This window comes from Notolepis coatsorum (genome assembly GCF_963971535.1).
Source record: "Notolepis coatsorum genome assembly, chromosome: 17".
Lineage (NCBI taxonomy): Eukaryota > Metazoa > Chordata > Actinopteri > Aulopiformes > Paralepididae > Notolepis > Notolepis coatsorum.
The window spans coordinates 12829097-12841596 of NC_140181.1; the positions used below are offsets into that span (position 1 = coordinate 12829097).

At 43.0% G+C, this 12500-nt stretch overlaps 1 protein-coding gene across 1 annotated transcript in view; it reads left to right on the forward strand.

Annotated features, from left to right (window-relative positions):
* The window catches only part of atp2b3b (ATPase plasma membrane Ca2+ transporting 3b), a gene marked incomplete at both ends in the record, with an annotated part of 98982 nt that overhangs the window by 43167 nt on the left and 43315 nt on the right, over positions 1-12500 (forward strand). Inside the window, 3 exon segments of the mRNA XM_084332704.1 lie at positions 987-1096; positions 2022-2156; positions 9612-9718. Coding sequence (XP_084188830.1) covers positions 987-1096; positions 2022-2156; positions 9612-9718 — 352 coding nt within the window.

The following is a 12500-nucleotide window of genomic DNA, read 5'->3' on the forward strand; positions in this document are numbered from 1 at the left end:
TCCATCTCACTCCACCATCTCTACCACTCCTCCATCTCTACCACTCCACCATCTCTACCACTCCACCATCTCTACCACTCCTCCATCTCTACCACTCCTCCATCTCACTCCACCATCTCTACCACTCCTCCATCTCACTCCACCATCTCTACCACTCCTCCATCTCACTCCTCCATCTCACTCCACCATCTCTACCACTCCTCTATCTCACTCCTCCATCTCACTCCTCCATCTCACTCCACCATCTCTACCACTCCTCTATCTCACTCCACCATCTCTACCATTCCTCTATCTCACTCCTCCATCTCTACCACTCCACCATCTCACTCCACCATCTCTACCATTCCACCATCTCATTCCTCCTTCTCTACCACACCTCTATCTCACTCCACCATCTCTACCACACCTCTATCTCACTCCACCATCTCTACCACTCCACCATCTCACTCCACCATCTCTACCATTCCTCCATCTCTACCACTCCTCTATCTCACTCCTCTATCTCACTCCACCATCTCTACCATTCCACCATCTCTACCACTCCACCATCTCACTCCACCATCTCTATCACTCCACCATCTCTACCACTCCACCATCTCTCCCACTACACCATCTCACTCCACCATCTCTACCACTCCTCCATCTCACTCCACCATCTCTACCACTCCACCATCTCACTCCACCATCTCTACCACTCCTCCATCTCACTCCACCATCTCTACCACTCCTCCATCTCACTCCACCATCTCTACCACTCCTCCATCTCACTCCACCATCTCTACCACTCCACCATCTCACCAGTTTTTTACGACTGCTTTGACGCATTTTGCACATCAGAGTTTCTGTGTGCAAAACTCAAAATGCAAATTGCCAAACTGACTTTCAAAATTCATACTCTAAAAGATATTAAATGCTATGCTTACATATAAAGTGCAAAACTGTTACGGTAACGCTGACTGAAGTTACGCCGTGTTGTTGTCTTCTAGGCGACGTCCATCACAGGGCGGTTCCAGAGACGAGTCAGGTCAACGCCAGGACCCTGGATCTACTGGTCAACGCCATCGCTATCAACAGCGCCTACACCTCCAAGATCCTGGTGAGGGAGTGAGGGATGGATGGAGGGAGGGAGGGAGGGATGGGGGAGGGAAGGAGGAAATGAGGGGGGGGGGGTAGCAGTGTGGCGATACACCAGTTTGGATACTTTGATGCAAAAGGCGATTGTCTCATTCAGTCGGTGCAGTGTGCATATGTACATTTTAGATTTAGATTGTTGACATATCATAGGCTTTAACGGTATTTATTCAGTACTGAAGATACTATATATCATAGCATTTTAACAGTGTTTATTCAGTACTAAAGATACTATATATCATAGCATTTTAACAGTATTTATTCAGTACTGAAGATACTATATATCATAGCATTTTAACAGTATTTATTCAGTACTGAAGATACTATATATCATAGCATTTTAACAGTATTTATTCAGTACTGAAGATATATCATAGCTATTACCAGTATTTATTCTGAACTAAATATATCATCATAACCATTACTTCTTCAATATTCTTTGCTCTCTCTTTCTCCGCTCCTCCTCCTCCTGTTATTGTACCTCCTTCCCTCCCTCCCTTCTCCCTTCTCCGTATTCCTACTTTTTCCCTTCACTCTCTACTTTTTCCCTTCACTCTCTCCCCCAACTTCTTATTTCTCCTTCTCTCTCCCTCTCTCCCCCTCCTCTCTCTCTCTCTCTCTCTCTCTCTCTCTCTCTCTCTCTCTCTCTCTCTCTCTCTCTCTTCCCTCCTCATCTCTGTCACTCTCTCTCCCCATTCTCTCTCCTCCTCCCTCCTCTCTCTCCCTCCCCCCTCTCTCCCTCTTTTCACCTCCCCCTCTCTCTCTCTCTCTCCTCCTCCCCCCTCTCTCCCTCTCTCGCCACTCTCTCTCCTCCCCCCCTCTCTCCCTCCCCCCTCTCTCTCCTCCTCCCCCTCTCTCTCCCCACTCTCCCCACTCTCTCTCTCCCCCAGCCTCCTGATGTGGAGGGAGGTCTGGCCAAGCAGGTTGGTAATAAGACAGAATGTGGTCTGCTTGGGTTTGTGCTGGACCTGCAGCGGGACTACGCCACAGTGAGAGAACAGATCCCGGAGGAGAAACTCTACAAGGTAGGGATCCACTCGCATTAAGTAGGGATGTCCCGATCCGATCCCGTGATTTTCCGAAGATCGGGATCAAAAAAAAATAAATTAAATCTGGATTTTTTATTTTTTTTTTATTCAACAAACATGACCATGTTCACGTCTTAAACTCATACTGAGGCCTTAGTTTTGGTTTTAAATTGCATATCATCATTCATTTATTTATTGTCACACAGAGCAGAAGAATTTTGCCAAAACAAACGCATTTCCTTTGATTTAATTAAACATCAAATGATTTATGTCAAGGATTGCAATGCCTCGCTTGAATGAAGTTAACTTTTCACCTGGATAACGTCAACATTCAGGGTGAATGTAATGTGAGAAATTGGGATAAAAAAATAATTTAAAAAAGAAATTAAATATATATATATATATATATATTTTTTGATCGGATCGGGAAATATCGGTATTGGTAGATACTCAAAATCTCACATTAAGTAGAGACTCTACGTTAGGGAACCACTCGCATCCAGTAGAGACTCTAAGTTAGGGAGCCACTCGCATCCAGTAGAGACTCTAAGTTAGGGAACCACTCGCATCCAGTAGAGACTCTAAGGTAAGGAACCACTCGCATCCAGTAGAGACTCTAAGTTAGGGAACCACTCGCATCCAGTAGAGACTCTAAGTTAGGGAACCACTCACATCCAGTAGAGACTCTAAGTTAGGGAACCACTCGCATCCAGTAGAGACTCTAAGGTAGGGAACCACTCACATCCAGTAGAGACTCTAAGGTAAGGAACCACTCGCATCCAGTAGAGACTCTAAGGTAAGGAACCACTCACATCCAGTAGAGACTCTAAGGTAGGGAACCACTCACATCCAGTAGAGACTCTAAGGTAAGGAACCACTCGCATCCAGTAGAGACTCTAAGTTAGGGAGCCACTCACATCCAGTAGAGACTCTAAGGTAGGGAGCCACTCACATTAAGTACAGACTCTAAGTTAGGGAACCACTCACATTAAGTAGAGACTCTAAGTTAGGGAACCACTCACATTAAGTAGAGACTCTAAGTTAGGAAACCACTCGCATCCAGTAGAGACTCTAAGTTAGGGAGCCACTCACATCCAGTAGAGACTCTAAGTTAGGGAGCCACTCACATCCAGCAGAGACTCTAAGGTAGGGAGCCACTCACATCCAGTAGAGACTCTAAGGTAGGGAACCACTCGCATCCAGTAGAGACTCTAAGGTAGGGAGCCACTCGCATCCAGTAGAGACTCTAAGTTAGGGAACCACTCGCATCCAGTAGAGACTCTAAGGTAGGGAGCCACTCGCATCCAGTAGAGACTCTAAGTTAGGGAACCACTCGCATCCAGTAGAGACTCTAAGTTAGGGAACCACTCGCATCCAGTAGAGACTCTAAGTTAGGGAACCACTCGCATCCAGTAGAGACTCTAAGGTAGGGAGCCACTCGCATCAAGTAGAGACTCTAAGTTAGGGAACCACTCGCATCCAGTAGAGACTCTAAGTTAGGGAACCACTCGCATCCAGTAGAGACTCTAAGTTAGGGAACCACTCACATTAAGTAGAGACTCTAAGTTAGGAAACCACTCGCATCCAGTAGAGACTCTAAGTTAGGGAGCCACTCACATCCAGTAGAGACTCTAAGGTAGGGAACCACTCGCATCCAGTAGAGACTCTAAGTTAGGAAACCACTCGCATCCAGTAGAGACTCTAAGTTAGGAAACCACTCGCATCCAGTAGAGACTCTAAGTTAGGGAGCCACTCACATCCAGTAGAGACTCTAAGGTAGGGAGCCACTCACATCCAGTAGAGACTCTAAGGTAGGGAACCACTCGCATCCAGTAGAGACTCTAAGTTAGGGAGCCACTCACATCCAGTAGAGACTCTAAGTTAGGGAACCACTCACATCCAGTAGAGACTCAAGGTAGGGAGCCACTCACATCCAGTAGAGACTCAAGGTAGGGAGCCACTCACATCCAGTAGAGACTCAAGGTAGGGAACCACTCGCATCCAGTAGAGACTCTAAGTTAGGGAGCCACTCACATTAAGTACAGACTCTAAGTTAGGGAACCACTCACATTAAGTACAGACTAGCATGTGCAGACAGGATGCAGACGATGAGTGAAACCCATCAATGTATATTTAATGAAGCAGGTTGTTAAACAGACTGACGTCTGAACAAAGAACATCTGTGGGGCTGGAACATGAATACACAAGGGGGTGCTGACTAATAGACAGCAGCTGGGGGTGCTGACAGATGACAGACGACAGACAGCTGTGTAGGACTGGGAGACAGACACACACACACACACACACACACACACACACACGAGGACATCTGCTGGGTCTGCAGGAGAAAACACTAGGGAGAAAGGGGAGACAGGCTTAGGTAGGTAAGGTACGGGAAGGGAATAGGGATGATGTACCTTTTACGTTTTATACTTAAATATGCTTGTTATTATCTGGAGGGAAAATCATTTATATGTTATGTGCTCTGCCTAGGCGCCAACATTGTGTTCGCTGTCAAAAACGACCTGTAGGGGGCGGCTGGGTGGCGCAGTGGACTAAGCACTCGCCTACCACCGCAGGGACTCTGGGATGGAATCCAGCTGTCAGCGGTGCCTCCGGCTTGGTCAGTCGCAGTGTCAGCGGGTGGGAAGCCGGTGGGCTATGTGTCCTGGTCGTTGTAAAACTGCGACTCCTACTGGTCGGTTGGGGCGCCTGTTCAGCGGGGAGGGGGATCTGGAGGAAATAGCGTGAACAACCTCTGCACGCTTTACGCTCCCCCAGTGAAACTCCTCGCTGTCGGGTGAAAAGAAGCGGCCGGCGACTCCACATGTATCAGAGGAGGCATGTGGTGGTTCTACACCCTCCCCAGGCCGACAGTGAATAAATTGGGATGGGTGAAAAATACAGAAATCCCAAAAATAGTGGGCGGCTAGGTGGTGCAGTGGGCAATGCACTCACCACCAATGCTGGAGACGCTGGGTTCGAGCCCAGCGCTCCACATTGTTTTCAGTTTGGCTGGTCGTCCGTACTAATACAATTGGCAGTATTAGGGGGAGGGAAAACTGAGGGGTGGGGATCGGACGTTGTGGACAGCGACTCCTACAGGTCGGTTGGTGCGCCTGCGCAGTAGAATCAAGAAGCGATGGGGGCGGCGCCCCTCCAAAGCGCAGACCCCTGACGCTGAAAGATTGCGCCGCGCAGGTGAAAAGATGTGACTGCTGTTACCTCGAGTATCGGAGGGGACTCGTGCTATGTAGGACTTAGTCCACATTGCAGCCGGCTTGTGGGAGGCAAGAAACAGCGTTCGAGACAGGGGAGGGTTGAATTGGACGATACGAAATTGGGATGGGAGAAAAATAGAAAATGGGAGAAAAAGTGGATAAAAAAAAAGATACCCCAAAAATAAATAGAATAAAAAAATTTAAAAAAAACTGTAGGACTGCCCTGCCGTTTGGACCCCCAGAAATATGTGTCATCATGTTTGGAAATGTGTGCGTTGAGAGAAAAGAGAGAAAGACAAAAAGGCTTGTAGTTTGTAGTTTTCTCGCCTACTGTATCTCTGTTGCTCCGTGACCAGCAAGGTCTCCCCAACATTTTCAAAAGCCTAGAGAAAGCTCATCTTAAGCATGTCTTAACTCATCATCATGAATTATGATGTCAAATTGATTATGGTTATCACTGTGTGCCTTTGGGGACTTATTTCAGAACCACAATCTGACACACGCTGCACTCCACTTCTCCTCTCCCTCATTCATTAAGAGCACAGCTCTATCGCCATCTCTCATCTCCTAGTTACTGCACTGAGAGCCCAATTCCAGGAAGATGATTTATATATATCATTTATCTGTTCAAATGTTGTCATGAGTTGTCAAGGTATGACAAATGCAGTTACTGGTAACTTGCAGGCGTTGTGAAGATACTGAATAGAGACGGTAGGGAACCACTCACATTAAGTACAGACTCTAAGGTGCGGAACCATTCACATTAAGTACAGACTCTAAGGTAGGGAACCATTCACATTTTACATTTACATTTAGTCATTTAACTGACGCTTTTATCCAAAGCGACTTACAAGTCAGCAGGAAGGGTGAAACTCTGGCAGCTACGGGTCAGTAAGATTGTTCGTCAAACAGTGTTGAACTTGAGTGCTACAGTCTTGAGTACATGTAGGCATGGTAGATAGTCTAGTAGATAGGGGTATCATGCACCCCCCGGAAATATACTTCTAACCAGACTTTCTAGAATGGAAAAAAGGTGAAATGATAGGCTATGTTAACAAGTTATCAGAGTGTCCCATGTATCATTTATATGCAAATTAAGGACGCGATTATCAAAAAATCACAAAAAGATCAGTTTAATATATCTCAGCCAATATTGCAGATAACTGAACAAATTAGGTGTCTAGACCCATGTTTTGAGGGTCAAAGATCACAATAACACTATCCCTAGAGTGATCACATGTTTCTATGTAATTTTGCCTATGCAAATCTGTGCCGTCACATTTTTACCAATTAGTTGAGTAGGAAAGCGGATACTATCATGCATCCCCTGGACATATACCAGTGTTTCTAGATTGGATTTATTTTTTTGAAAATGATAGGCTATGTTAAAAATCTGTCAGAGCGTCCCATGTATCATTTATATGCAAATTAATGACGCCATCGTCAAAAAACGAATGTCGCTATCTCAGCCAATATTGCAAGAAACACTGGTTAACAATATATTTCCAGGGGGTGCATGATAGTATCCGCTTTCCTACTCAACTAATTAGTAAAAATGTGATTATTTTGTATTGACGGCACAGATTTGCATAGGCAAAATTACATAGAAACATGTGATCACTCTAGGGATAGTGTTATTGTGATCTTTGACCCTCAAAACATGGGTCTAGACACCTCATTTGTTCAGTTATCTGCAATATTGGCTGAGAATCATGAAACTGTTATTTTTTAGCAATTTTTTGATAATTGCGTCCTTAATTTGCATGTAAATGATACATGGGACACTCTGACAACTTGTTAACATAGCCTATAATTTTTCTCACCTTTTTTCCATTCTAGAAAGTCTGGTTAGAACTATATTTCCGGGGGGTGCATGATACCCCCCTCTATCTACTAGACTAAGATTACTTAACACTATGGTCGCCAAAAACGCCGTAGCACGTCTTTCCCCGCCATGCTCATTCTGCCAAAGACGCCGTACCACGTCTTTGATATCAATATTTAAAAAATCTGTGATCGAAATCATATTTCTCCCCCGGAGACTTGAGATCTACTGTTGATCCCCTCTCAACTCTCCAACGGTTCAAGAGCGCCATCTGGTGGCCGATTGGCGGATCGGCCAGAGCGGAAACAGGAAATGGAAGCTGGTGCTCATTTCAATTCGGTCCGATCACTCGGTAATGGTCCCAGGACTCGAGCTAGACACAACGGATAGCAATCCGTTACCAATAACTCGATAAACAACATGATTTGGACGTATATACTATTATACAACCTGGAAATGGATCGCATATTTCTACATCCCATAATAGGAATATTTCTGTTCCACGCTCATCGCCCAACGCTATGAGGAAGCTACGGTAAGATTCAGCGTTATTTTTTAAACGTGTTCGATACTAACTGCTCTAATGATCATATCACCCACACTAGATGAATCATCTAACGTTGGCCACAGAATTATAAACGACCCCCCCCCCCCCCATCCGGTCAACATCAGATGATCAGTAGTAACTTCTAGAAGCACGTCCATTTGACATTTTTTTATCTCGCGCAGATTCCTATCAAACTGTATTTGATCATCAATATAATGCATTTGGGGCTATAAATCACGTTCTGGAGAAAGCTGCAGAAAACGATAAAAACATACTTATACTTTAGACCGTATTTTAGTATGAATATGTGAATGAAAAAGTATAACGTTGCTACACCCTGAACAATAGATACTTGACGTTGAATGGGCCATAGTAATGTCAATTTAGCAATACAATTTAAAAAGTTATAGCCCTGCAAAGAAGGTAAACATCCCCATAGACAAATAGAGCTGGCGGAGGATGGTATATTAAGAATATAAGCCTGGCGACCAAAGTGTTAATAGCAAAGTGCATAATAGTAAAGGACAGTATGAAGGTTAGTATTTTTATTATTATTATTTTTTGGAACCATTCACATTATAGAGACTCTACAAGGTAGTAAACCATTCACAACTGTCATATTTACCTTTGGAAATCAGAGCAGAAAACAAACTTTTTCATGGACTCTTAAATTCACCAGACACTTCCATAATTCTACCAGCAACATTTTTATTTTAGAATTGAAAGTGACTAGCAAAGTAGAAACAACTGACCACAGCAAAGTAGAAACAACTCACCACCAGCCACCATAGGCGGAGTTTGAACTTGACGCCAGGGGGTGCGAGTCATTGGCGAACGATACCCGCGCGCACGCGCAGCTGGCGCGCGCGATTTTTTTGACCTTTATTTTATTATTTTAGCGTTTTTACAATGCCCTAACCCCTAATTTTTTTATTTTATTTAGGTAGTACAGCAGCACACACACACTCACAGCACTACGGGGGATCATTTTTAACTGACTTGAAAAATGGAGTCTCTAATTATTATTATTCATAGAGACTCTCGAGCAATAATAATTATTACAGCCTCCATTTTTCGTGGACGAAAAATATACCAGACTATAGATATCAATTTTCCCGAAATAACGCTACCTGCCTCGACAAAATCCGTGCATTGGTTATCCAGATACATTAATTATCATCTCAGAATAAGTGGCTTAAGTACAAGCGTTACAATCTATAGCGCGGGGCATTCTGCTGCTGCTGCTTGGTGCTTGGCCGCTCGTTAACCCTTTCACTGCCACACTACAGAAGGTTCGCCTTATAATGTGACATGATTACTACTATAAAATGAATGTATTGTAAAACAAAACATAATAGAATTCAGATTTGTTTCTCACAATTATTATAATTTTATTAAAATAAAAATAATCTTGATTTTTTTCTTTTTTTTTTTTTTTTTAAAGCAATTTCACCCCCGGCCACCAGGGGGTGCAATGCACCCCCTGCACCCCCATAAACTCCGCCCATGCCAGCCACAGATAACATTTACCACGCCTGGTGTTGATTTTCCACCCTGATCAGAAGAGTACCCTCAGAACATGTCATAGAATAGACTATGAATATACAAGGTAGAGGTTCTACAAGGTACAGTAAACCATTACCATCGTTGATAATTGCCTTCAGTGGCTGGGTGGTAAAACAATAATGTTCTCCAGACTCGGAATAGTGCATTTGGAAGTGAAATAGTTTCATAATCTTATTTTTCTTAAAGACTATACTCAAACACCCCTCTCTTCCCCCCCCCCCCCCCCCCCTCTCTCTCTCTCTCTCTCTCTCTCTCTCTCTCTCTCTCTCTCTCTCTCTCTCTCTCTCTCTCAGGTGTATACATTCAACTCTGTGCGTAAGTCCATGAGCACAGTGGTTAAGCTTCCTGATGGCGCTTTCCGTCTCTACAGCAAAGGAGCCTCTGAGATCCTGTTGAAGAAGTGAGTGGTGGATGGAGGGATGGAGTTGTGGCGAGATGGAGGGGGAATGGGCAATTGACAATATTCCCAGGGCGGCCATTTTGCTCTTATGCCATGCTCAGGTTGGGATCCTAACTTAAGAGCAAAATGGCGGCCTGTTGAATATGGAGTGGATATGAGACGAGGGGTGTGAATATATGATAGTGGTTTATGCAGAATTCTAATCTGAATCATTATAGGGGCGACAGTGGCTTGGGAGGTAGAGCAGTCGTCTGGCAATCCGGAGGTACTCGGTTTGATTCCCGCTCCTCCCGGGCAGCGTGTCGATGTGTCCTTGAGCAAGACACTTAACCCCCTGCATGCTCTCGATGAGCAGGTTGGCACCTTGCATGGTTGCCTCCGCCGTGAATGTGTGAGTGAATGGGTAAAATGTGAGTAACAAGTTGTAAAGCGCTTTGGATAAAAGCGCTATATAAAAAAGCAGCCATTTACCATCAGAATCTGAATTATTATTATAAGGGATTAGTCATGGCATTTGTTCACACAAAACGGACAACAAAAACTGGAATGATATTAAGGATTAGGGTTAAAAATATAAATATAAAATAAAAGATTATATAAAATATAAAACAATTGTAGATGCCAAGCAGTTTGGAGGTATTGTACAAAAGCAGTGGGGTCAAAGGTCAAAAATGTAATCTGAGAAGTGACAATATATACAGTATATGAGCGTAACAAATTGACTGTAGAGAATTAGCTGGCATAAACCAGCCACATACTTCAGGGTCATATTTCTGAATTTGACATTTTAGATTTTTCACATGATATGAAAGTAGGGGATCAGAGCTTCGCAATGAGGCAACACTTATTAAACATTATGGTTTAAGTTCTGATAAGACATCCCTCAAGGGTTTTTCACACATTCTCAACCTCAAAGTCCACTTTTGTAGAAGGAATTGGCACCTGAAGTGGATCCATTTGGATAGTAATGTATCTTCTCAATGATTCTATGTTATAGCTATATGCTCGTTCTCTAATGTATAGTGGAATAGCTTACTCTGCTCATTGTATTTCCCGTTAAAGTAACAGTTCATTCAAATATGGTCTGCTGGAAATCACGTGGAGGCGGAGACAGCGCTGCGGGTGAAAACGGTTCTGACCGTTGTTTTATTGGAAGATCCAAACAGCTTAAAGTTCTTGTCAACTTTTCTATGTCTAATCAGCGTCTGCAGCACGTCTCGATTGGATAGTTTTCAGCGTAGGTTTTGGGGGTCGTCTCAAGATGCTTTCTCCGTTTCGTCCTCGTGGTCTGCTCCTGGCCTCCGTGGTGGTTTTTTCAGGTCTCAGATCTGTGGTAAATATATGGACTAGAACAACCCCTCCCCCATTGATCGAGTCCTTGAGATGTGATGTCACATGCCAAGGACTCCAATGTGATTGGTTTACCACTTCTAGGAGACTGTCTCCCTCTCCAAATAGGGAGGTGAAGTAACTTATTTCGGGCCTGTTTTTTCAAAGACTACACAGTTATTGTTTGATCAAAATATATGAGTGAATACTTTTGTTTAACAGATTGCAGAATGGTTATAACACAGCACAAGCACACCACTTTGCCAAAGGGATTTAGATTTGCAAAATCCCTCTTTCAAAAGTTTACATCAGGATCACCCATTTTCATTTCATAGTATTTAGCATTTTTACTAAATGAACACACTCTACTTTGCTAAATGCTTTTTACTGTTTTACTGTTCCATTCCAGATTGTGCTAGACTATCTAAATCTTATAGTATAATTCAGATTTAGATCATTTTGGCCACAGTTTCCTTATATAATGTTTGATGCAAAACTCTATTATCTAATTAATGTTTTAGGAGAAAGGATAACAGTTTGTTTTAATCTTACTTTGTCTTATTTTAAGTTTCTAAATCCTGTGTTATTTAATTTAGTCTCTCGCTGGTAATGGTCTTTAACTATTATTTCCTAAATTAACTAGAATTCTATTTATGTAACAATGATATGTTTTCTCCAAATTTGAGAGGAACCTCTGTGGTTTTTCCCTTTAACAGTGATCAATTAGTCTCCTCTTTAGTGTCATTGTGCTTGTACTGTCTTGATTTGTTCTCTACTTTATCTTTTAATTAATAATTCTTTATAGTTTTTGGAGTTTAGTCTTTTGCTTCCTAATCTAAATACTTAATCTCTACACAGCTGTGCTCTGCTATTTCCTCTTACGGCCCTGCTGACGGCCCTAAACGCCCTCCGACCTTCCTGTCTGTTGGTTCTTGTTTAAGTAATGTGACCAGAAGGTTCCAACTGTAACAGGGGGGAAGGTTTGCACAAATGCTCTGGTCTATCTTTGAACTGATCACCCACAACCTTCAGTTCTATCATTAGCATATAGTGGAGGGACTTCGTTTATGACTTTAGCAAACCACTTTGTTGGATGTCACCAGAATATCTGCCCCTCGTCCCAAGTCTATTATTAACCAGCCAGGGTATTACACTGAATCCTATTTTCCTTAGAGATGCTGTCTCTTAAATTCATTACTTAGCACTATTGTACATTTTTTATTCAATTAATTTACGACAATAGTGCTTCATTCTATCAACGACATCATTTTCTATTTATTTATAGAGGAAAGAAAATATTAAATGTTCCAACAGCTTCAAACTGGTGGCAACGTCAGTTCGGCATTAACCAACGAACACTCATTTACATTTACATTTAGTCAATAGTAGTAGAATGTGTAGTGTAGTGTAGTGTAGTGTAGTGTAGTGTAGTGTAGTTCACAATTATGTTTAT